Raw genomic sequence first — 24,304 nt, 5'->3', positions numbered from 1 at the left:
TGTTTACTAGGAGAATTAATCATCCAGATTTAGAACTCTATGCAGTTGATTCTTAGTAAAAAGTTTCTTTGGAAAGATATATTGAATCTTTAAAAGATTTTATTTTAATTTCCAAATTTAACACACATACACACACACACACACACAGAGAACATTTTAATATACAAAATATGTGGAAAGGAAAAAAAACTAAGGCTCTTATATTTAGCTTTTTAAAATAATATTTATCATTTCAAAATATTTCTTTGAAAGTTCTGTTTCTTTTTATTCTTCAGATCTCCACTTTGAATTTTTGGAGTGTCTCAATGATCTCTTTTCTTTCTCATTTTTTTGTACATTATTGTTAGCTCTTCTCTTCTCTAAAATAAAAACTAGTCAAATAAAATAAAATTATCCCTTTGTTTTTGTCTCAAAATCTATTATCTTATGCTTCATGCTCACCAATTCTCTGCAATACTGGTTGGTTATTGCATTTATCAATTATTGAAGTTTTCATTGTTTCTCTTAAATATGTTGACAAAAAAGTCTGCCTTCGAGGACCATATGTTCAGAAAGAAACTCTTAAAGCAATTGAGCAATAAGGCTGACATTCTAAACAAGAATGAAGCAAGGTCTACTTTGAGCTTTAAATTTAAAATAAATACATTAGCATCTATTCTAGATGTTAATGCAAGCCCTGATGCAATCTCTATCTTGCGACAGATAAAGTTCTGCTTTTCCCTCCATGCTGAAGTAGGCCAACCAGATTATTGCAACTTTTTTCCTAGCTGTCCCGTGAGCTAACATTTTTTCTTGTAGATGAAGGATAAGTTGAATAGACTTGTATATTTATCTTAACATTCACTCTTCACCTGGTGGTAAGTCCCAATTCATACCAACATCTCTGATCATCTCTCAAAATTGGCTCACTTCTTCCTTATGACATACTCAATCCATTAGACAGGGAATTCCGGCACCCGTTCTTGTCTTGTGGATAATTTTTGGGTTCTCTTTTTGCTGTTTCTATCCCAAAGAATACATCATTTAGATTTATTAGATTTATTACCATTATACTCTTTGCTGGCCCTGCCTTGGCCTTAACCCTTTCCTATTCCTTCTTTATCCCCTTCTCCATTTTTTTCTGCTAGTCTGCTTCAGACAGTTCAGATGGTTAAACTGTATCAGAGTATAAGAAGAAGTTGGAGGCATGGGGAATACTCTGGCTAATGATACATTTAAGATAGATAATACATACAATTAACATTATTCAGTGTTGCACAGATTTAAAACCCCCAACTAATCTATTCCGTATGTTCCTTGGCATTATCCATTTAATCTATAAACCCTGATCTTTGGCTTATGGTTTTTTGGCTAATATTTCCATTCTCCAGACCCAGATTAGAGTATGGATCTTTAGCCCTCTTACATGTATATGTATTAATATGTATTCTAATACAAATAATCTATATCCCTTGTCAGATAAGGGAAGTTCACCCCTACATTCAAATTAACAGGGTAAAGATAGTACCCATTTTTAAATGCAGTGTGTTCCCATGGACCACACTTTAGTTATACTGCTACCTATTTTTGTTCAAATGTGGAAATAGTACTAATGAATGTGTAAAATCTTTAATGGGTACTATTGCATAATTGTTTTAAAAAAATGGGGATTTCCTCTTTTCTGATATTATATCCTCTTTATCTGTCTTCTCTTCTATTTTTTTTTTTCCGTCAAATTTTTTGTTCCTATTTCCCTACCACCTTTTCTTTTTTAAGATATGTCGTATCCACCATTCTACAAAAACCAAGTTTCTTGCAGGTCACTTGCAGCCTTTAAAATGAAAGACTTTTTCTCAAGCTTTATCTTTCTCCATCACTTCTCAACAGCACGGAAATTGTTGATTGCCACTTGCTTCTTGTAGCTCTCTTCCCTTGGCTTCTCAGACACTGGATTATTTGAATTCTTCCCTTACTCTGATTCCTTTGATTCCCATTTGTAGATTCTCTTTCAGTGATTAGCAATTCTTTTACCTCACAATTGTAGTTAAATGTACTTTCTCCTTTTCTATTTTCCATATTTCTCAAATAGCAGAGTGTTCTAACTTGAAATTCTAACTTATGTTTAATGAGGGAGTATATTTAGGATATTTGGTATTCTTAGACTTGAGTATGCTTCAGGACCTAGTCCTAGGACTTTCTTTTTCTTTTTATTCTCTCACCTTAGAGGAACCATCCTCCTAGCTTTAGTCATTATTTCTATGGATATTAATGTCACTTGAAATATACAAGTCTACACCCCATCACCCCACTCCCACCCACATCTCTACCTCTTACTAATATTTTCAACTATCTAGAGCACATTTTCATTTGAATATTTTATCATCATGTCTTTTCTACCTTGCCTTCCCTTTTATTCCTTCTCAGCAATCCCAAGGGGGAGGCTCACTAGCACTTATTTATTGAGTGGCTGACTTAGTAGACTTGAGTGGCTTATCTCCTTTGAAGATGATCAGATATTGTGATAATCTATCAAATTTTATTTTGCTAACAGTATAACTCCCCAAAATATTTCTTTATTGGCTATAAAGAGGAACTTATAAATGAGAAGCATAAAAAGAGAATACTGTTTTTAAAAATATATGCAAAGATAGCCTTCAACGTTTACCCCTGTAATACCTTGTGTTCCAAACTTTTCTCTCTTTCTTCCCCCCCTCTCACTTCCCCTATGCAGCAGGCTATCTGCTATAGGTTAAATATAAGCAATTTTTCTAATACATTTTCATATTCATCATGTCAGAAAGCAAAATGGAGGGAAAACAAGCAAACAAACAACACTAACAAACAACAAAAAAAGAAAATACTATGCTTTGACCCAATTCAGTTTCCCTAATTCCCTCTCTGGATGTGGACAGCACTTTCCGTGACAAGTCTGAATTATCTTGAATTACCTCGTTGTTGAAAAGAGTCAAGTCCATCACAGTTGATCATCACATAATCTTATTGCTGTGTGTATAGTGTTTTCTTGGTTCAGCTCATTTCACTTAGCATCAGTTCATGTAAGGAAGAGAGCACTATTAATTGAAATTAGCAGTTAAAATAATTTTAAAGATGATTTTTACAGCTTTGGTTTTTTAAATTCATTTCTCAACTCAATTCATGTCAATAAATTTTAAAATTAATTTTAATGAAATAAATGATTTTTAAAGGAATATATGTATAATATTATGAGAGCAGGATTTTATTTTTTTCTCCAAATTGAAAGGTATATATTTATACTTTTAAAAGGAAACATTTCTGCATTCCTCCAAGAGACAATTTCATTGTTTTGCTGCAGTCAAAGAGGCACTTTTAAGAAAGGGAAACCTTGTTCAGCAAAAATATCAGTATATTTCCTCAGATAACTGATTAGTGTAAAAATTCAGAATTACTAAATGGAGAATATTTTCCATCAAAAATAAGGACAACTGTTTGTATCAGAAAATACTAAAGCTAGAAATAATTTCCACAAGCCATAATTAAATAAAAAGTTGTAACCCTTACTTTAGTATATACAAGAATTGTTTGTTTTTCTCATTAAGCATCCATGAAACACTGTATGTTGGCAGATGTATTTTAAGTAAACAGAAAATGCAGACTTTGGGATATGTGTGAATTGGTTTTGATTATTGATAGCTGTTTTTTAAAACATGTATAATAAGCTAAGGAGGGATTCCCTGTGGATGGCAGGGCTCTCTAGATGCTCCTGTTTGTGGAGAACAAACATCCTGCAGAACAGTGCCTCCACAATTACTCAGAAGAGTTTGTCTTAATCTTCCATACCAGAAAAAGGGTTGGGGGAACAAAGGCACCGAAGAATGCCTAGAAATTGCTCAAGCTTACAGATGAGATGTCGGTCTCCCCATGGTCCTCCATGCACATCTCTCCTATGTGCCCCCTCTCTCTGCTGAGGCTTCTCTTCCCCAGTGCAAGCCTTCGTCACCTCAGGCCTGAACTTGTCCAGCCATTGGCTGATTGGTCTCCCTGTCTCCAGTCTCTCACCACTCCAGTCCATCCTCCATTCAGCTTTCTTCCTAAAGTTGTATCACCTTCTTGTTCAAGAAACCTAGAGGATTACCTCCAGGATCAAATAGAAATTCTTCTGTTTGGCTGTTGAAACCCTTCTTAAGTGGCCCTCCCTACCTTTCCAGTCTTTTTTGTACCTTTGTCCCATACATGAACTCTTGAGATCTATGACACTGGCCTCCCTGCTGTTCCTCAAGACATTTCATCACTGGGCTGGGCAGTTTTCATTGACTTTTACTTCACCCCCATCCCCCTTTCTACTCCCCATTCCCTGGAATTCTCTCTTTCCTCATCATCTCAGGTCTTGGCCAAAGTTATACCTTGTGCAAAAAGCTTTCCCTGTGAGAATACTTCCAGTTCATCCTGCCTGTACCCAGTCATTGGCATGTTGTCTCCCCATTAGATTGAGAGCAAGATGGGTGTTTTGGTTTTGGGGGCTTTGTAAGGGTTGGCCTTTCTGTGTACTCCCAGTGCTTACAGTGCCTGGCGCATAGCAAGTGCCTAATAAATGCTAGTTGACTGACTTGTCACTTGTCCACATTATGACTTGAAAATCTGTAGAACCCCATTAGGGTGTATGTGCATGTGTGAATGAGTGTGTGCTTAATATAAATGCAGATGATAGAGACCCATGACAGGTGATGAAAACCCTTCCATTTCTACAAACATCTGTGTGACCCAGCCATTTGTTTGTTTCTTTTTCAATGAAATGTGGTTTCCATTCCTGTGAATACCACCCATGGTAGGCCTCTTGATTTTGTTGTTGGCTCTAAGTAAGCTCCATCTGGATACATGCCATTTTCAGTTACATTAGAAAAATCAAATGGTATGTTCTTATTATCATTCTGAGTAAATATCTAAACTGATATCTGCTTTTTCCAAAAGAGTAGCATTCGTTTTCTCTCTCTCTATCTATCTATCTATATATAGTTATATATACATATACATACACACTACACATATATATAGATATATATATTCTCTACCCCCTTAGGCAATTGGGCTTAAGTGACTTGCCCAGGATCACACAGCTAGAAGTGTTGTGTCTAAGATCAGATTTGAATTGAGGTCCTCCCGACTTCAGGGCTGGTACTCTATCTACTGCACCACCTAACTGCCCCAGCTCTCTATATTTTTAACCTGTTTTTCATGTTCTTTGAGAATAGTATACCTATATTTTTTATTATGATTCATAATCATAGTAACACAAATCTTAGTTACTGTGTTAAAGGAAAAGCAGGGGAGGAAATGGTGTGTGGGGAACTTTTTTCTTGATTTCTCAATGTTCAGCCATGTAGAAATATTCAAAATGAGGAAGTATGCATGTAAATATGGTATTTCATTCAGAATCATTCATATACTTCCTCTTCAGTCTTTAGCGTTTTTCTTTCTTTCTTTCTTTCTTTTTTTGCAAGATATTTTTCTTATCCCCAGAGTATCTTTTGTTAATTGTTGGTAGTTTCTCAGTCTTACACAATATCTGCAGAAACCATGAAGTCCCTGAACAAGATAGTACAACTCATGTCTAAAATGCATTAGATGAAAAGACATTTATAAATACCTACATTTCTGGATCTGGATGGTTCCTGTATTTACATTCAATGCTTTCCATTGAAAGGAACAAACAATTGAGTTAAGTTAATTGAGTACCTAAAAGAAAAGGTAGCAAGTATTAATAGAATATCCAAAAATTAGAAAATGGCCTTAAAGTGAGGTTAAAATAATAGTTCCCCAATTGGGTCTCAGGACCTACAGGAAAGTTGAGATTTTCAGAACTCTTAGCAATTCATTGGTGGCAACAGTAATATCTGAAGTCAGTATGAAAATGAACAGCCACTTTTGTTGTCTTTGCTCTTCTCATGGGTGCCCTTTTAGTGTTACCTTTAATGTTACATTTCAGAGCTTAATACAACTAATATAGTCCTAACACCTATAAGTCTCCCACCTTCCCTACTTTTTCTCTTTCTAAACTCACTTTCTCTCTCTTGTCTCCCTTCCCCCATCTTCTCATCATCTCTTATTTTGTCCCCTTTTTAATCTTCTGTTTCCCCTTCCTTCTTTCCTTTCTTTCCATCCCCTTCTGCTTTCTTTCATCTTCCTTTTACCATCTCTCTTCCTTTTGTCCTTTTCCTCCTTCCTCCTCTTTTATCCCTTTCCCCTCCTTTTCTTCCCTTTTATCTCCCAGCCTCTCCTTTCTTCTCTCTCTTCCCTCCCCAGTCAGTCCTCTTTTATGCTTCTCTACTCCTTCCCTTCTTTCTCTCCCTCCTTTCCTCCTTTATTTCCTTCCTTTTTAACAAATAGGATTGTGTCCACTTTTATGTTTTTCTCTTTGGTCTATTGTATATACTGAAAGCATAAGAAAATAAAAGTGATTACATTCTGTCATCTTTTCTCTTTCTGCTCACCCTTTTCCTTCCCAATTCTTTCCTCCATTTTCCCCTCACAAAGTGAATGTGTTTGAAAAAATTTTTTCTACATGGCATTGGTAGAACTCTACAGGCTATTTAAATTAAGAACAAGGATAAATTTTCTAAAGAACTTGGTGTTCTGGCAGACAGGATTTATATACAGAAAATCTGAACTCAGTCAATCACATAGTACTTTTATTGTTGTAACTTAATATTTCCTCACTAACAATCTTATCTTACATTGTTGGATCTCATCACAAGATGTAATATAGAAATTTGATTGCTTTATAGTTTTTTTGTAATGCGATTTTTTGTCATGCCTGTTTAACTAATGTGGAAAAAAGTTGCAGACTATTGCAGCCCTCACTCAGAGGCACTAGTCTTCCCTGAACACACCCTACACCCAAAATATTTAAGCTTCAGCTTCAGAATTTGACCTTCCAGTAAATAACCTGCAAAAACCATAATTTTAAAGTATATATTTGTCAGCAAGGTAATGTCTTTGCTTTTTAATATTCTGTCCAGGTTTTCTATAGATTTCCTTCCAAGGAGCAGGTATCTTTTAATTTCATGGCTATTCATCTGCAGTAATCTTTTAGCCAGAGTATTAAAATCTGACACTTCTTCAATTTCTTCTCTCTTTATATGCCAGTAAATAATGAGACCAGTGCCAGGATCTTAGGTTTTTTTAATGTTATGCTTCAGGTCAGCTTTTATCCTCTCATCTTTCACCCTCATCAAATGGCTTCTTAATTCTGCTTCACTTTCCACTCTCAGACCAGTATTGTCTCCATATCTGACATTGTTGATATTTCTCCTGGCAACCTTAATTCCAGTTTTTGATTCATCCAGCCTTGCATTTTGCATGATATATTATGTAAATACATACACTGACAACATATAGCCTTGTTGTTCTTGTTTTCCAATCTTCAGCCAATCAGTTGTTCCTTGTTTGTGTTTCTAACTGTTGCTTCTTGGCTTGCATGCAGTTTCCTTAGGAAATAGGTAAGATGATCTGGTACTCGCATCTTTTTGAGGACTTTCTGCATTTTGTTGTGATCCTTGCAATCAAAGGCTTGAGTATAGTCAGTGAGGCAGAAGTAGATGTTCTCTAACTTCCTTGCTTTTTCTATAATCCAGTGAATGTTGGGGATTTGGTCTCTAATTCCTCTGCCTCTTTGAAAACCAGCTTGCTATTCTGGTAGTTCTCATTTTACATATTCCTAAAGCCCAGCTTGCAGAATCTTAAGCATAACTTTGTTAGTGTGTGAAATAAGCACAATTGTTCAGAAACCTGAGCACTCCTTGGCATTGGCTGTATTTAGGATTGAGCTATAAACCGATCTTTTCCAGTCCAGTGGCCACCGTTGAGTTTTCCGAATTTGCTAGCATATTTAGCATAGCGCTTTAACAGCATCATCTTTTAGTGTTTTAAATAGCTCATCTGGAATTTCATTATATATTATTAATATGTTAAGTCAATGTTTACAATGCCGGATCAAAACATAATGAATATAGGAAACTGATTTCATATATACATATCAAACATTAAAAGAGAGTGAAAATCAGTGAAAAGTGGCTAACAATGAATTGATAGTTATGATAATAAATCCACCAGCATTTATTAAATGTCATACTACTTTGTATCAGAGATTGTGTTAAGCATGGAGGGTACATACAGAAACCAAAGGGAAGCAGTAGCAGCCCTCAAGTGAACCTAGACACAAGCGAGGTTGTATAGGATGTGTCTAAAGTGAATCCACAGCAGTTTGGAGAAGGTACTAGGAAAGACTTCAGGAGGAAGATGGCTCTTATGGCTAGAGGATGCATTGTAAGGAAGGGCATAAAGTATTGGAAGGACAAGAAGGAACCCAATTTGAAGAACTTTCTTTGCCAAGCAGAGGAATATAGATTTTATGTCTGAGTTAATAGTGCACGCCTAGAGATTCTTGAGTAAGGGTATGATATGATCAGTCTTGTGCTTTAAGAAAATCACTTTGGCAGCAGGTGGAGGATGGATTGGAATGCAGAGGAACTTGAGGCATGGAGACCAATTAGAAGACTTATTATAAGTATAAGGTCATGGGAACCTTTTAGTAAGGTGACCAGTATTGGAATGGAGAGGAGAGGTTCAGTACAGGTTTGTTGTGGAGAAAGAAATTGTGAGATGTAGCAGCAGATTGGATGGGCTGGATCCGTGATAGTGAAGTTTGAGATGATATAGATGTTATGAACCTCAATGGCTAGAAGTAGGAAGATAGCCCCAGCAGGAATGGAGAATGTGAGGAAAGAACAAGATCTGTTTTGGACAAGTAGAGATTGAAATACCTATAAGGCATGTAGTTTTTAATGTCTAATGGGTAACATGATAAATAATGCGGTAGTGAAGAAATGAAGTCCCTGGTCCAGCTGAACTATTTCTGCAAATTGATAAAGCTCTTGGATGAGATTTCCGAACCACTGCTATTTGAAGTCATGTAGAACAAAAGAACCACTGCAGAACAGGAGAAGAGTAAATATCCCAGTTTTTAGGGAAAACAAACAAAACATAAAAACATAGAAGAAAACAGAGGTGGCAATGGTAGACCAGTAAGGTTGACTTGATTCCTGTGAATTTTAGAATGTATTTTTAAATAGATAGTTATAGTGAACAGTTGAAAAATAACTGAGCAACACATAAGGTCATTTCCCTCTCCTGCCTTTTTTTTTTTTTTTTTTTTTTTTTTTTTTTTTTTTTTTTGTGAAGAATAGTATAAATAACTGTTATTTAGATTTTAGCCAAGAATTTGGTTATTTCTTCCTATTGCAGAGTGAGATGTGAGACTACAGAATAGTAACATTAAATAGTTTCAAAACTGTTTGAAAGAGTAGTATCCCGTAATGAGTTCTCCAGTCAGGTGACCTAGGTGCTTGTTTAAAATTTTTGTCAATGACTTAGATATATCCTTATTAGTTTTACAGATGACAAGGCAGGAAAATTAGCTAATACATAGATGGTATTCAGAATCCAGAAAACTCTTGGTAGATTTAGGGAACTGGGTCACATCTTTAAGATGAAATTTTGTAAGAATAACTGCAAAATCCTACTTATTTTTCAAGCTATTTTCTGTGGTAGAGGCTTGATTAGATACAGTTTATCTGAAAAAGAGCCAGAAGATTACATGTACTGCAAACTCAATGATTCAACAGTATGATGTGACCACTAATAAAATAAAATAAAATAAAATAAAAAGGCTAATTCTTACTGTGCAACAAGAAATTTGATTTTACACACATATATTGTATCTAGGATATACTGTAACACATTTAATATGTATGGGATTGCCTGTCATCTAGGGGAGGGAGTAGAGGGAGGGAGGGGAAAATTTGGAAAAGTGAATACAAGGCATAATGTTGTAAAAAAAAAAAAAAAATTACCCATGCCTATGTACTGTCAAAAAATTATAATTATAAAATTAATTTTTAAAAAGCCATTTGAGGTTGTCACAATCAGAAAAAAATAAATTTAAAAAAATTAAAAGGCTAATCTTGGGATTCTTTAAGAGAGATAATAGTGACCAAATATTTTTTTTTAAAAATGGTCTTGCTGTACTCATACTATCCTAGTGAGACCATAACTGGCATATTATATTAAATTTTGACTACCACATTTTAGGAAGAACTTTGATAAAATGGATGAAGTCCAAAAGAAAGCAACCAAAATTATGAAAGCTCTCAAGTCTGTGTGATATGAGAATTGGTTAAAGACTAAAGATGTTTGTTCTGTTAAAGAGAGAAATAATGGGTGGGTACAGTGACAGCTGCCTTTCGGTACTTAAAGGGCTGTCATGTGGAAGGAGAGAGGGGACTTGTTCTTTTTGGCCCCAGAAAGGGAGGAACTAAGAGGCAATGAGTGGAAGGTTGCATTAAGGTGAATTTAGATAACAAAAAATAGAATGACCTGGCTTAGAGTTGTTGAGTTTTCCCTCAGTACAGGTCCTGAAGAACTTGTCATTCATGTTGTAATGACAAGTATTTTCAGTTATGAATTCTCAGGGTTCTCTTCTAATTCTGAAACAGGCTAAGAGGAGAGGAAATTCTTGAATTTATGTTCATTTATTGAGTATTTTTGTGCTAAATTTTGTCAATATTCTCATGGAGTTCCCCCTCTTCCTTTAAGAGGCAGCACAGACACCATTTGATTTGGAAACCTTTCCTGATCCCCCCAACTGCAGATTCCTTCAATCCCACACTACTTTAGATTTCACTGTTTTAATTTATGTGAATATACTTATGTATGTGCTGATCTCCTGCATTAGCATGTAAACTTCTCATGAATAGTGATTATTTCTACCTTTGCACCTTGGTATTTGTATTCTTAGGACCTGGAATGGAGTGTGAGTGTGTAAATGCAAGTAAAAAGAGTGAAGTGATTTTGATTAAAAATATTCATTTAATTAAAGTGGAAGATAGTTTTTGTTCCAATTATATAATTAGAAATTATAATATCTTTAAATCATCTCAATTTTTTTTAAATGTACACAGATAACTGATATTCTTGGTGTGTATGTATCATAAGGGTAACACTGAATATCATTAGTTTAAAACCAAAGGATTTATTACTAATTTAATGAAATGTTTGTAAAGATGCATAATAGAATAAAAAATGGTATATGGAAGTTATCATTTAGCTTAATTTTACTGTGGATTTTCATATTTCAGTTATTTTATTTTTCAGCTATACCTTTGTTTTCTGGAGGAAAAATGAAGCAATTGACTTGAATAAATCATGCAACTTGACTTAAAGATAATTATATATTTTTTAGTAATACTATTAATGGTGGCTATTAACTTGGTATCCAGGAGCTTTATGTTTTATTAAGTGTGTACCAACATGTGTCAGCATCCGGTGTTTTCACCTTCTAGCTCTCTTCTGGTATGACACAATTGTTATGTTTGTACAAGGTTTGGCAAATATTTTCTTGATGCATCTGGGAGGAGCGTCTAGTTAACTGTGTACAACACCCTTGGCAGAAATCCAGTCTGGTAGGGATTTTTCTCCCAATTGTGTGAAAGAATTTTTATCTGAAATCATAGTAAGATTCTCAATTTTTTTGTTTTTATTGCTCTTTTATTTTTACATTGCCTTAATTTCCAAAAATGTCCCTTCTCCCTCTCTTGCCTAGAAAGTTAGCCCTTTTAACAGAGAATAAAATGAAAGAAAGAAGGATAAAGCAGTAGGAAGAAAGCAGGGTAGCATAAGTAGAATGGTCCATTAGCCAGGACTGACAGTATGTGAGGTATCCACCTCTGATTTCACTCATTCCTCCCAGCCATTGAGGGGGGAAGCTTAATTGTCTTCTTTCTTCAGAGCTAAACTTGTTCATTACATTTGCCCAGAATTCAGTTTCTTTTTATGTCTTTGCTATTTAGGTTCTTAGAGTTGTTAGATCGTTTTTGTGGTTGTTTCACTCTTTATCAGTTTATATGAGTGATTGTATTACTTTTGAGGGCTTCACCATCCTTCCAGTTCCTAGACTCAAAACCTAGACATCTAACGACACTCCTCACTTAACCCCACATCCTCCCGACCCCCTGTATCCAAACTGCTGCCAAAGACGGTTAAATGTACGTTCATAGCTCCTCTCCCAGAGGCTCCCTTCTCTCCCGGCCCTTGTTGCCTCACACCCGGACCATTGCAAAAGTCTATTTGTTGGTCTCCCTTTCTAACTCTCTTTCCTAATCCTCCACATAGTTGTCAAAGTGGTCTTTCTGAAGTCTGGGTTTGACTGTGTCACCCCATTATTCAGTAAATTTTAGTGGCTCTCCCTCACCTCTCAGTTCAAATATCAATTCCCTTGTTTGGCATTCAAAACCTGGTACTCTTCCCTACCAGCACAACACTTTTCCAGGCTTCTTGCACCTCTATACAACCCACCCCTACCCCCACACATCATGTATTCTGTGATCCCATGATACTAGCTTCCCTGTAGTCCTCAAAAAAGACACTCATCTCCCAAGCATTTTCATTGGCTCACTCCCATATCTGGAATTTGCTCCCTCCTAACTTGCCTGGCTTTCTTCAAGTCCCAGATAAAATCCTACCTTTTACAAAAACTTTTTTCAGTCTGCCTTAACTCTTGTGCCTTTCCACTGTTGGTTATTTTCAATTTGCCACGTGTGTTTGTATGTGTTTATGTCTTACACATTGTTGTTTACATATTGTGTCCTCCAGTGGATGGTGAGCTTCTTGAAATCAGGAACTATCTTTTCCCTTTCTTTTTATCCTGAGTGTTTAATCACATTATGGGTACTTAATTGATGTTTATTGATTGACAAGTGGTCCCACCTTCTGAATTGATGTTCTTTATTTCATTCAGCACAGTATTATTCTGTGATATTCACTGACTGACAGTGGTACATGACAATTTATTAAGCACCTACTATGTATCAGGTACTGTGCTAAGTGCTAGGAATACAAATAAGAAAAGAAAGATAATTTCTACTAGGTTGAAAGCAAAATACAAAAGGAAGCTACAAAAGGCAAGGAAAGGAGAAATACTTATGGGATAGTTGGTAGAGAAGTTCCAGAGTAGGGTCCTTAGGTGAGCAATGGGGATGCACCTGAACTGGGCTCTCTCCTCAAATGGAGGTTTGGGATTCGTGGCTCCACCCTGCAGGCAGAGAGGCAGGAGGTAGTGATGAGGTGGGGTACACCAAAGTTGATGAAGTCTTCCTGGATGATGAGGTCATCCCTAGAATGAGCTTCCTGTTTCTTGAGTCATTCTCCATTTGATGGGCATGGACTTCATGTCCAGTTCTTGGCAAGCACAAAAAGGGTGGGTATGCCTATTTTGAGTATATAGATTGAGCCAGAAGCTCACTTCCAACTCTCAAATTCTGTAATTTTCTAATCATAACTTGAGAGGGAAAGATGGTTCAAGGAATTCTGTCAAAGCACTAGACCTGGAGTTAGGAAGACCTGAGATCAAATTCAGATTCAGAGACTTCTTAGCCTTGTGATCCTGTGCCAAGTCCTTTAACTTCTGTTTGCTTGTCTTTTCTCAACTGTAAAATTGAGATAATAATAGCACCTATTTCGAAGGATTGTTGAGACGATCAAACAAGGTATTTGTAAGACTGAATAGTGACACATAGCAGGCGTCATCTAAGTGTCATCCTCATTTATGTGGTTGTCATTGTTGTTAATTACCTCCAGCATCAACTGATTTTCCCAGTTCCTTCTATATGGAGATATCAAGAAGTATAAGCTAAAGAAATTTAAACATCTTTGCAATAATTTGTTACAGATAAAGCAAATAATTTCTGATTGAAATAAGAATATGTATCTGTTGGCCTATAAAATAATCAACTTAATTAAGAGCAATGGAGTGTTTGACTAGAAATTACACAAATGTTTTCTATAACTTAAAGCAACCAAACTAAAATATTTTTTCAAAATTTTTATTTTACATGAGTAATTTTTATGTAAGTCTTCTCAAGAGGTCCTTTGAAACATGAAGGATAGTCCCTTTCAAGTCCGTATTTTTAATTTGTTCTGGCTTTTGTTTTACTGCTAATCAACTGTGAATTTGGTATGAGATCAACATTATTCTATTAGCTTTTCCTTCAGACCATCTCTTAAAAATCAGGTATATCTAAATCTTACAGTAGCTGTCTAATTATGTCCTATAATTTTCAAGAAGTTATTGAAGCAGACTTTAGCTTGATATAAGAAAAAAATTTTCTAACAAGTGGCAATCTGAAAGAGATGGTCTCTCTGATAGTAAAGCGTTCAAGAAGACTTCATCAAGTCTTATAGGCTAGATAACGATTGAAAATATTGTAAAAGATTATTTTTGGTCAGACTGAGTCTGACTAGATGACTTCTGTGGCTCCTTATAACTCCCTTTTGTTATTACCTCTCTTTCACTTCTCATTCTTTCCATTTCCCTCATTAGAACCTTATTTTCCATTACTTCCATTTATTCCTATTTTGCACAACACATCCTAGACATTGGGCAAAATGGAGTCCCTGCCTGCAAAGATTTTATGTTCTAGAGGGGAGAGGAGAGACAAGACATGGACTATGGTATAAACAAAATGTTCTGAGAGCAGGAAAAAGGTCCAAATTTAGCACCATCAAAATTTGAGGAAGAAGAAGGCATTTCCAGAGTTCATGGAGCTGTGCTTTTTAAGAAAGGGAAAGGCTTTCAGAAATTGGAGATGAGGCTGAGGGTGTGAGTCGTTTCCAGGAACAGAGAATTGTACAAGCAAAAATATGAAAATGAGACCAGTGAGAAGTCCACTTGGATTACTGGAATAGAGAGTACTTAAAGGAAAGTAATGGAAATATTTTACCCATAAACTTTAATAGTAGAGTGAAGCTTACAAATAATGTAGTGCAATAACTGTATTTTGTAGATGAAGAAACCAAGACACAACAAGGTTGGTTGACTTGGTCAAGGTGGCAGGGTAGTAGATAATAAAGCTACGGGATCCATCCTGGCTCTTCTTGCTCCAATCCAATACCCATTTCTTTTAGGGGCAGGTGCCTTGAGTCCCAAATATGGTTAATATATTGGAGTAAGTGAGGGTGTATCTTTAGAGAGATGGTAACAGAGACTATTTAGACCAGAGAGCTACAACCCTGGGACTTATTTTTTCCTTTAATAGAAGAAAGAAAAATGTATCCGTGTACCACAGAACAGGTAAGGAAGATAAAGGAGTGCTAAATCATACCTACTATATGGGAAAAAATGAGACTTATCATTTTTTTCCTTCATCACTCTGTATCCAGGTTCTATCTTAAGTGGTGGGACAGTTAGCAAATGTAAGCAGTTGGCTCCAAATACTTGAACTGCCTTACCTTGTACGACTTTGAGATGTAAGCCTCAGCTGGGCCTGTTTGATCAGCCAGCTTCTGACTCACCTTTATGCTCTTTGAGGGACAGTGGTGGGTGGCTTCCTTCCTGATGGAGCATTTAAGTTGGAGATAGAGGAGAGAGGACTTTGAATATTAGGGAAAGACATTTTGTATTAATTTTAGATACAAGATTTTTGAGCTAGAAGAAATCCTAAGGTTTTCACCTAACACAGATAAAGAAACGCCCTCCTCTATATTCATAGTTGTGCCAACATTATTAGTAATTAGTGCCAACATCGTTGCTAGAACAGAGGTTGTGCTCCTATTGTGGTATAGAGGCTCAGGCCTCCACACCCATCCAGTGCAATGCAACCCCCACATGAAAGGAATCTCTATGAAACCCTATCTCACCAATGCTATTTAACTTCTGCTTGCAGACTTTCTGGGTAAGGGAGTCCACCTTCCGAGTGAGCCTGTTCTGTTTCTGGACAGCTTAAATTATTAGGAAGTTTTACCTGATATCAAGTCTGTTTGTCTCTTTGCACCTTTTGCGTGTGTGTGTGTGTGTGTGTGTGTGTGTGTGTGTGTGTGTGTGTGTGTGTGTCTCTGTCTGGGCTTATCCCAACTTTTGTCATTTTTCACTTCTGTTAACTAAGGGACATGATCTTTTGCAGTCTGGCAGTGCCAGATGCCTTGAGGCAGATCTCTCAAGAAGTCATTCTATTTCTGACTCACTTTTTGTTATGTTGGCCATGTCCAACAATCCTCCATTGCCCTCCCCACAACTTCAGAGGCCAGCCCTTTGCTGGCTTGGAAATTCAGTTTATAACTGTATTCACTCCACTAGTACTGTACTGACTCAGGCATTCCACATCCAGACTTATCCCATGATTTTTTTTTTTAGAATAACACCAACTTTTAGAAACCAGGAAGAGGCCATCTTAAGGTTATGGAATGAATTGCAAAGCTTCAAGGAAATCGTCTTCTTAGGAATATCATGTTAAAAAAAAAACTTTTTTTCTCAGTGCTGTTAAATACTTAGTAAAATTATAAAGTCAAAGAGGTTTTGTCTTTCATTAAATGTAAGCAACAGAATGCTGTGGAGCTAATACTGCCTTTGAACTCTCTAAAACTGGACCATGCTTCATACTTCCATGACCTCAGGCTTCTCAGTTTCTTCATATGTAAAACAAGATATTTAATTGACAGTTTCTGCATTAAAGCATCACACTGTAATCTAGGATGCTATGGAAATGCTAAAAAAAAATCAGGAGGGGAAATTCAGGACAATATAGGAAATAATGTTCTATTCAAGTCGGAGATAAAATCAAAAATAAGATTAAGCAAGATCAGTAAGATAACTAGATAATTAAATTTTTGAAAAATCTGCTTTAACATCATTCACTTTATTTTTTTTAATATTTATATATATACATATATATATTTTTAAGAATTCACTTCTGAATCCAATTCTTCCTGTGCAACAAAAAATTCGGTTCTACACACATATATTGTATCTAAATTTACTGTAATATATTTAACATATATAAGACTGCTTGCCATCAGGGGGAGGGGGTTGGGGGAGGAAGGGAAAAAATCTGAATAGAAGTAAGTGCAAGGGATAATGTTGTAAAAAATTACCCATGCATATGTACTGTCAAAAAATGTTATAATTATAAAATAAAATAAAAAATTAAAAAAAAAAAAAAAAAAAAAAAAAAAAAAAGAATTCTGTTTGTGTTCAGCTATTTGATAAGATACCATTTCAATTTGAAAAGGCATATTTCTATGGAAAAAGCATACTTGCCTTTTGACTCAGTAACCTAGTCTATGACAAACCTGGCAGTGTAAACCATAAGGCAACCCCAGTTTTAGCTGTAGCACAGAACAGTAAATAAAAGAGATTAATGAAAGCATATGTTGTCTGGTTTTCTTTACAATCTGTTAGTCAAAAATGGAAGATGGAATTAAATATAATTTAAGATGAAGTTATATTTAAAAATAAACTTTGAATATGATAGTCTGTGTTGATTAGAAATTATCATTTTTATAACTCAGTATCTTTTTAAATTTTTTTAAGTGTTCTACTAATAGTTTTTCTTTATCGTGTATGGACATGTTTTGTCCCCACTCCCTTGCTTGACCAAGTCAGCTCACAGTTATGTTTTTCTAAAGATTAATGCCTAAAGAATGTGTTGTTAAGTGTGAGTGATGAACATATGAAGTTGGATCTGGTACAGCACTAATGATTCTCAGCAAGATCTCATTTAAAGTTTTGTCTTTTGTAGCCATAACATTACTTTATCTTTTAATTGTGAATTAACTACAAATTTCAGAAATTTTTCCTCTGCATGCTTCTATAAACTTTGTATTAATTTATCAAGCATTTATTTATTTATTTAAATTGTATGGAAATGGAGTCTGTTATTGTGTTTTGCATAACTATATTTGCCCTTTTTGGAGCAAACGTTAAAAGATTTTTATTTGAAAAAATTTTAAAGGATTTTAATTTGGGGAGGGAGAGTTGGAACAGATTGGAGGAACAAGATAGAGATAGTAAAAAACTGGAAGAAAATATTTTTAAAATCTTTTAAAATATAATGAAGAGAACAGGAGAAAAGTTCAAAAGAAGAAGTGGTCAAACAAGGCAGTATTGAAACTAGCATGTTAAATCTATCCAAAAAACCCAAGGTATACGTAGTAGAATCCATCCAATTATAAGTATGTGGACCTTTTTTCCTATTCTTCATATAGCACAGTATGCTTGTTGATATTTGGCAAGCTTATAACAATATAAAGGAAAATTTAAACAAGAAGTGCCATTGATTTGAGGGAGGGAGGAGATACAGGAGAGAAACTTTTCCTTCTGCTTTAATGTGTATATATGCTACATATATACAATTATGTAGTGTAATATATGCTCAATAGTTAACATTGAAGGATGTTAAGGTGCTCCTTTTTTCTTTTTAATAAAATCACACAAGTCATTGTTTATCATTTGACAAATCAAAATTTTTTTCTATATTAAAGCTTTTAATTTTTCAAAACATATGTATGGATAATTCTTCAATATAAACTCTTGCAAAACCTTGTATTTCAATTTTCCCTCTCTTCCCCTACCCTCTCCCTTAGATGGCAAGTAGTCCATTATATGTTATACATTGTAGAAATATGTATTGAATCAAATATATGTGTATATATTTATATAATTTTCTTGCTGTACAAGAAAAATCAAACCAGAAAAAAAAATGAGAAAGAAAATAAAATGCAAGGAAACAACAACAAAAAGAGTGAAAATGCTATAATGTGAACCACACTCAGTTCCCATAATCCTCTCTCTGGGTGTAGATAGCTCTTTTCATCACAAGACCATTGGAACTGGTCTGAATCATCTCATTGTTGAAAAGAGCCACATCCACCAGAATTGATCATCATATAATCTTGCTGTTGCTGTATATAATGGTCTCCTGGTTGAGCTCACTTAGCATCAGTTCATATAAGTCTCTCCAGATACTCTGAAATCATCCTCCTGGTTGTTTCTTATAGAACAATAATATTCCATTATATTCCTATACCATAACTTATTCAGCTATTCTCCAACTGATGGGCATCCACTCAGTTTCCAGTTTCTTGACACTAGGAAAAGGGCTGCCACAAATGGTTTTGCACATGTGGGTCCTTTAAGGTCTCTTTGGGATGCAGGTTCAGTAGAGACACTGTGGATCAAAGGGTATGCACAGTTTGATAACTCTTTGAGCATTGTTCCAAATTGCTCTCCAGAATGGCCGGATTCTTTCACAACTCCACCAACAATGTATTAGTGTTCAGTTTTCCCACATCCCCTCTAACACTTGTCATTATCTTTTCCTGTTATCTTAGCCGTTCTGAGAGGTGTATAGTGTGTAAGTTGTCTTAATTTGCATTTCTCTGATCAATAATGATTTAGAGCACCTTTTCATATGACTAGAAATGCAAACCAAATTCCTGAAAATAAATAATTTACACTTAACCGTTTTTTTAAAATCACATATCTACTTTGTATTTACATATAATTTCATTTTACACTTTTCAATATCATCATCTCCCTGATATTTATACCGCCTTACTCCCGTAAATTCTTGATTCCTACCCCTACACCTTAATTGTCCAACTAGAATAAGCTGCTTGAGACAAGGGTTAGGTTAACTTATATTTTGTATTACCCACAGTGTCTTTTACATAATGGTTCCATAAATGTTGATTGGTATAATCAAGCAACAAAAAATCTTTTAGACCTTATTGCTTATTTAACTTGGCTTTAGTTTTATATTGCTTTTAGAATGGTTTGATTTCTCTTTCTTTTAACCTACTGATGCTGGTATTTGGAAGGGGAGGTCTTTCCTGTAATTTTGTTTATACTAATATTTTATTCTGTTATACTAATATTTTTACTTTTAGCTTTTATTTCAAATTATTTTACCTTCAAATATATATTATTTGTCATGTAGGACAACTGAGCCATTAGACTCATACTGGTTCATCTGTATTAGCATCATCTTTTAAGTTGATGTCGTCCTTAAAATAGTAGAATAATAGAGATAGCTTAACTTGATTACTACTTACAATGTATTCACATGTTTTTTATGTGACATGTTTAATTGTTTTGTCATTAAAAGAAAACTAATGAGTATACTTTTTTTTTGTTTATTTCAGGGTAAAGTTCAACTGGAATTAAAACTGAATGAACTCATTACTGATAATGGATCTGTGTGCCAGCAGCTTGTAGTACAGTAAGAATAGTTCTTTTATGAAAAAATCAACTACAAATACTTTTTCAGCTTTGCTGTTTTTTGAATTTTATATCTACTAGCCTTTAATTTTAGATATTTAAAGAGGCACTTTGGTTTGGTGATTAGGATGATAGACCTGATACCAAGAAAGTCTGCATTCAGATCTTACCTCAGATATTTGCTAAGTGTGTGACCCTAGACAATTTTCTTAATCTTAGGCTCGATTTCCTCATCCATAAAGTGTAGATAATAATTATAACAATAATAACAACAAGGTTGTTTTGGGGATGGTGTATGCAGCATTTTGCAAATATTTAAACACAGTATAAATGTCATTGTTGTTTTCATTATCGTTGTTATTATTAGATATTTCAGAAATCTTTGGAAAATCTTCAGTAGCTTGCTTTTTCACCCAAAATTGAATTCCTGTTTGTTTTTCTTATCTAGTCTTTATAGGATACTAGTTATTAGTTATATGTGTGTGCCAACAACTGTCTAGTTGGTTATCAACTACCTTAAAAATTTTCCAAAGAGATTTTGTTTTTACCTGTGGTAATTATATTTCTTTATGATTTTGTAAAAGGGACAGTTAACAGAGGAAGGAGTAAGGAATGAAGGAATGGAATGAGGATTTCATAAAAATATAAGTGATGTCCTCATAAATGAGATTTATATTATGTAATCTTTTCTTAGGAGAAACAGCATGGTATAATGCCAAGGGGGTAGACTTGAAATAACAGTTCAATTTCAACTTTGATCATTACCAACTATGTGACACAATGGAGAGAATGGTAGACTTGTGGTCCAGTGGAAGGCTGGATGACCTGAATTCAAATTTACCGTCAGATATTTACTAGCTATATGACTCTGGGAAAGTCACTGACTTCTGTTTCCCTATTTTCTCCCCTGTGAAATAGCGATAAACATATCACCTTCCTACCAATGTTGTTGTAAGGATCAAATTTAATAGCTATTTATTGACATTTCACTCATAGATTTTTAATTTTATGTTATGTTAAATGTATGTTAAATTTGTGCTTCAGTATTAACTTAAAGAGCTTAGGTTGACTCTTAGATACCATAAAACAAAAATTGGACTTCGATATTCCTTTTTCCCTTTTTTAAAAATTAAAAAGCATTTATTTTCTCTTCCTCTCCCAATCTCCTCTGGAATAAACAAAAACAAAACCCTTTTAACAAATGTGCAAGTCAAGCAAAACAGATTCTTCTATTGGCCATGTCCAAAAGATTTTCATATTCTTATATGAAATGAATATTTGGCAAATCTCTTGTTGGGGGCATAAACATAGATGACTTGTTAGACTCTTCCTATGTGTCAGGCACTAAATACACAAAAACAAAAATAAAGTAATTCCAGATTGTAACATGCTTCTGTCAGGGGAGACATGTATATAAATAAAGTTCATGCAAGATAAATACACGACAATTTGGGGTAGAAGGAGGGTCCTAGAAGTTGGGAGATAACCCAGCATCTAAGAACAGCATTTTGAAGGAAAAATCTGATAAATATGAAGGGAAACCTCATTTGATTTCATTTGCATTTCTCTTTTTTAATTTATAGCTTTTTATTTTCAAAATATATGCAAAGATAGTTTTCAACATTCACCCTTGCAAAACTTTGTGTTCCAAATTTTTTCCCTTCCTTTTCCCTTATCCTCTTCCCCTAGACAACAATGTTTAACTAATATAGGTTAAATATGTGCAATTTTTCTAAACATATTTCTGTAAAAATACTATGTTGTGATCCACATTCAGTCTCCATAGTCCTCTTTCTGGATGCAGATGGCTCTCTCTATCCCAAACCATTGGATTTGATCTGAATCATTCTTGAAAAGAGCAGGTCTATCAAAGTTAATCATCATATTGTCTTCTTGTTGCTGTATACAGTGTTCTCTTGGTTCTATTCATTTCATTTAGCATCAGTTCATGTAGGTCTCTCCAAGCCTCTCTGAAATCATCCTGATTGTTTCTTATAGAACAATAATGAACCATAACATTCATATACCATAACTTATTCAGCCACATTTGCACTTCTCTTAATGACTTTTAGCATTGTTTTCATACGACTATTGATTCTTAATTTCCTCTCTCCCCTTGAAAACCAGCCTTTTCATGTCCTTTTGCCATTTTTGGAAAAACAAAGGCCAAACTTCTTGAAAAAGTTGTCTATACTCTTTATCTTCCATTTCCTCTCCTCCTTCCTTCTGAATGTTATGATAGGACTTTTTCCTATTTATCAGAGATCATCAGTGACCTTTTTTTTCTATCATCCTGCTGGGCCTTTTTGTAGCATTTATCATTTTGTCTATCCACACTTTTTCCCTAATTCTAGATTTCTTCTGATCCCTTGCCACTAAGTAAGTGCCACATTCTTCTAGTATTAATCCTACTTGGGTGTTCTTCTAAGGATTTGTCGTTGTCTGGCTTGGTGATTTCATCAGCTCCTATGGGTTTGGTTATCTTTGTGAAGATGTAAGCCTAATTTCTTGCCCTAGCAAACATTACTTGACTTTTGGGCATCTCAAACCTGTTGGTCCTTAAGCATCTGAAACTCAACATGTCCAAAAAGAAATCATCATTGCCTCCCTTCCCAAAACAAAAAACATCCCTAAAACCTTGGCTCTTCCAAATCTTCCTAATGCTGTTCAGGACACTATTGTTCTCTAGTCATCCTGACTGGCAGCCTTAGTGTCATCCTCAACCCCTTGCTCTTACTCCCTTCCCCCCTCGACCTCCAATCCTGGTGCCTCTATGTTTACATCTTATAACTCTGGTAACATATGTACCTCTTTTTCCACCTTCATCACCTCATCCCTGGACTATTGAAGTAGATTTCTAGATGGTCTCCTGCTTCTAGTCTCTGAAGTATATATAAAGCAGTCTCCACTTAGCTTCAAGAGTTATTTTCCTAAAGCATAGGTTCTGATGGTTGCATGCTGTCTCCATGATAAATACAAAATGCTCTGTTACAACATAGTCCCTTCCTACTTTTTTTTATACTACACTTTCATATAGATGCTCTCTAGTTCAGCCAAGCATTTTACTCGTAATTCTTTGCACACAGCCTTCCTTTTGAAACTGGGAGATGCAACAGAGAGAGCATTTGGGCCTGGAGCTTGGAAAAATTGGAGTTCCAATCTAGCCCAGATATTCACTACCTCAGTGACTGTTGACGAGGTCATTTTAATTGTATTTTCCTCAGTTTTCTCAGTTGCAAAATGGGGATGATAATAATAATACCTATTTCCCAGGGTTATTTTAAGGATCAGGTGAAATGATATTTTTAAAGTGCCTGACCCAACATAGGCCCTTAAATGCTGTTTTCCTTCCCTTCTCTCGACTCTAGATACTTCCTTACTATCTGTCTGTGGTATCTGGAATACTTTACCTCCTTGTCTCATTTTCCTTCCTAGTTTTCTTTTAGACTCAAATTAAATCCCACTCTGTACAAAGAGAGCCGCTTTTCTGGGTAACCATCATCACTTCCTGTGAAATTATCCTCCATCTGTATTGCGTGTGTTTTGTATATGTGTGGTTGTTTATATATTGTCTTCCCCTTAGAATGTAAGTACAGAGACTCTATTGTTGCCCTGTTTCTATCTCTTAACACTTCGTATTGTGACTCTCACACCTTCATTCTTTATTCCATCTTTGGGATGGGCATTAGCATGCTGTCTTTAGCAATCTTATTTGCCCCTATAGTTTCCCACTGCTGTCACTGCATGCCCATCACATCCAGGTCAAAAGGTCTGAACTCCAAATTCTCTAACTGTAGAATGTACTTGCTGCCTCATTTAACCCATCTTCACACTGCTCTCATTTTCTACCCCTTTATGGCCTTCCCCCACCTCCAAAATGTTTATTTTTAGGGGGGAAAAAACTTTTTGACTTGATTATTTTTTGTCAATTATGATTTGTCACTCCACTTTTTCATATTCAAAGCTTTATTGTTTCTTTTTTTTCCACTCATTTCTCATATCCATCCATTTCCTAAATCCTATGATTTCTACCCCAGGATTTTTTTTTTTCTTTCCTACTTTGTTTTTATTCTAATTCCCTTCTCCCCATCTCATACTAGTGCTGAATTCCCACTACCACAACTCTCAACTAGGACAGTAACCTCACAGGTCTTCTGGCTTTCCTTCTCTCCGTCCTCCATTCCATCATTCTTCAGTGTATTTACCTGGTCCAGTAGAGTCCATCACAGCTGTTATAGGTCC

General features: G+C 35.3%; 1 protein-coding gene across 2 annotated transcripts in view; it reads left to right on the top strand.

The window, feature by feature from the left end:
• RASA2 (RAS p21 protein activator 2) overlaps window positions 1–24,304 on the top strand; it is a 129,765-nt gene that overhangs the window by 43,674 nt on the left and 61,787 nt on the right. For both annotated transcript variants that reach the window (XM_074298479.1, XM_074298478.1), the window contains exon 5: window positions 19,987–20,063. In XM_074298479.1, coding sequence (XP_074154580.1) covers window positions 19,987–20,063 — 77 coding nt within the window. The remainder of the gene's footprint in view (window positions 1–19,986; window positions 20,064–24,304) is intronic.

This window comes from Sminthopsis crassicaudata, chromosome 3, assembly GCF_048593235.1.
Source record: "Sminthopsis crassicaudata isolate SCR6 chromosome 3, ASM4859323v1, whole genome shotgun sequence".
In the NCBI taxonomy this organism is placed as follows: domain Eukaryota; kingdom Metazoa; phylum Chordata; class Mammalia; order Dasyuromorphia; family Dasyuridae; genus Sminthopsis; species Sminthopsis crassicaudata.
The sequence above is the reverse complement of the archived record's forward strand: the minus strand, read 5'-3'. Positions and strand labels throughout refer to the sequence as shown.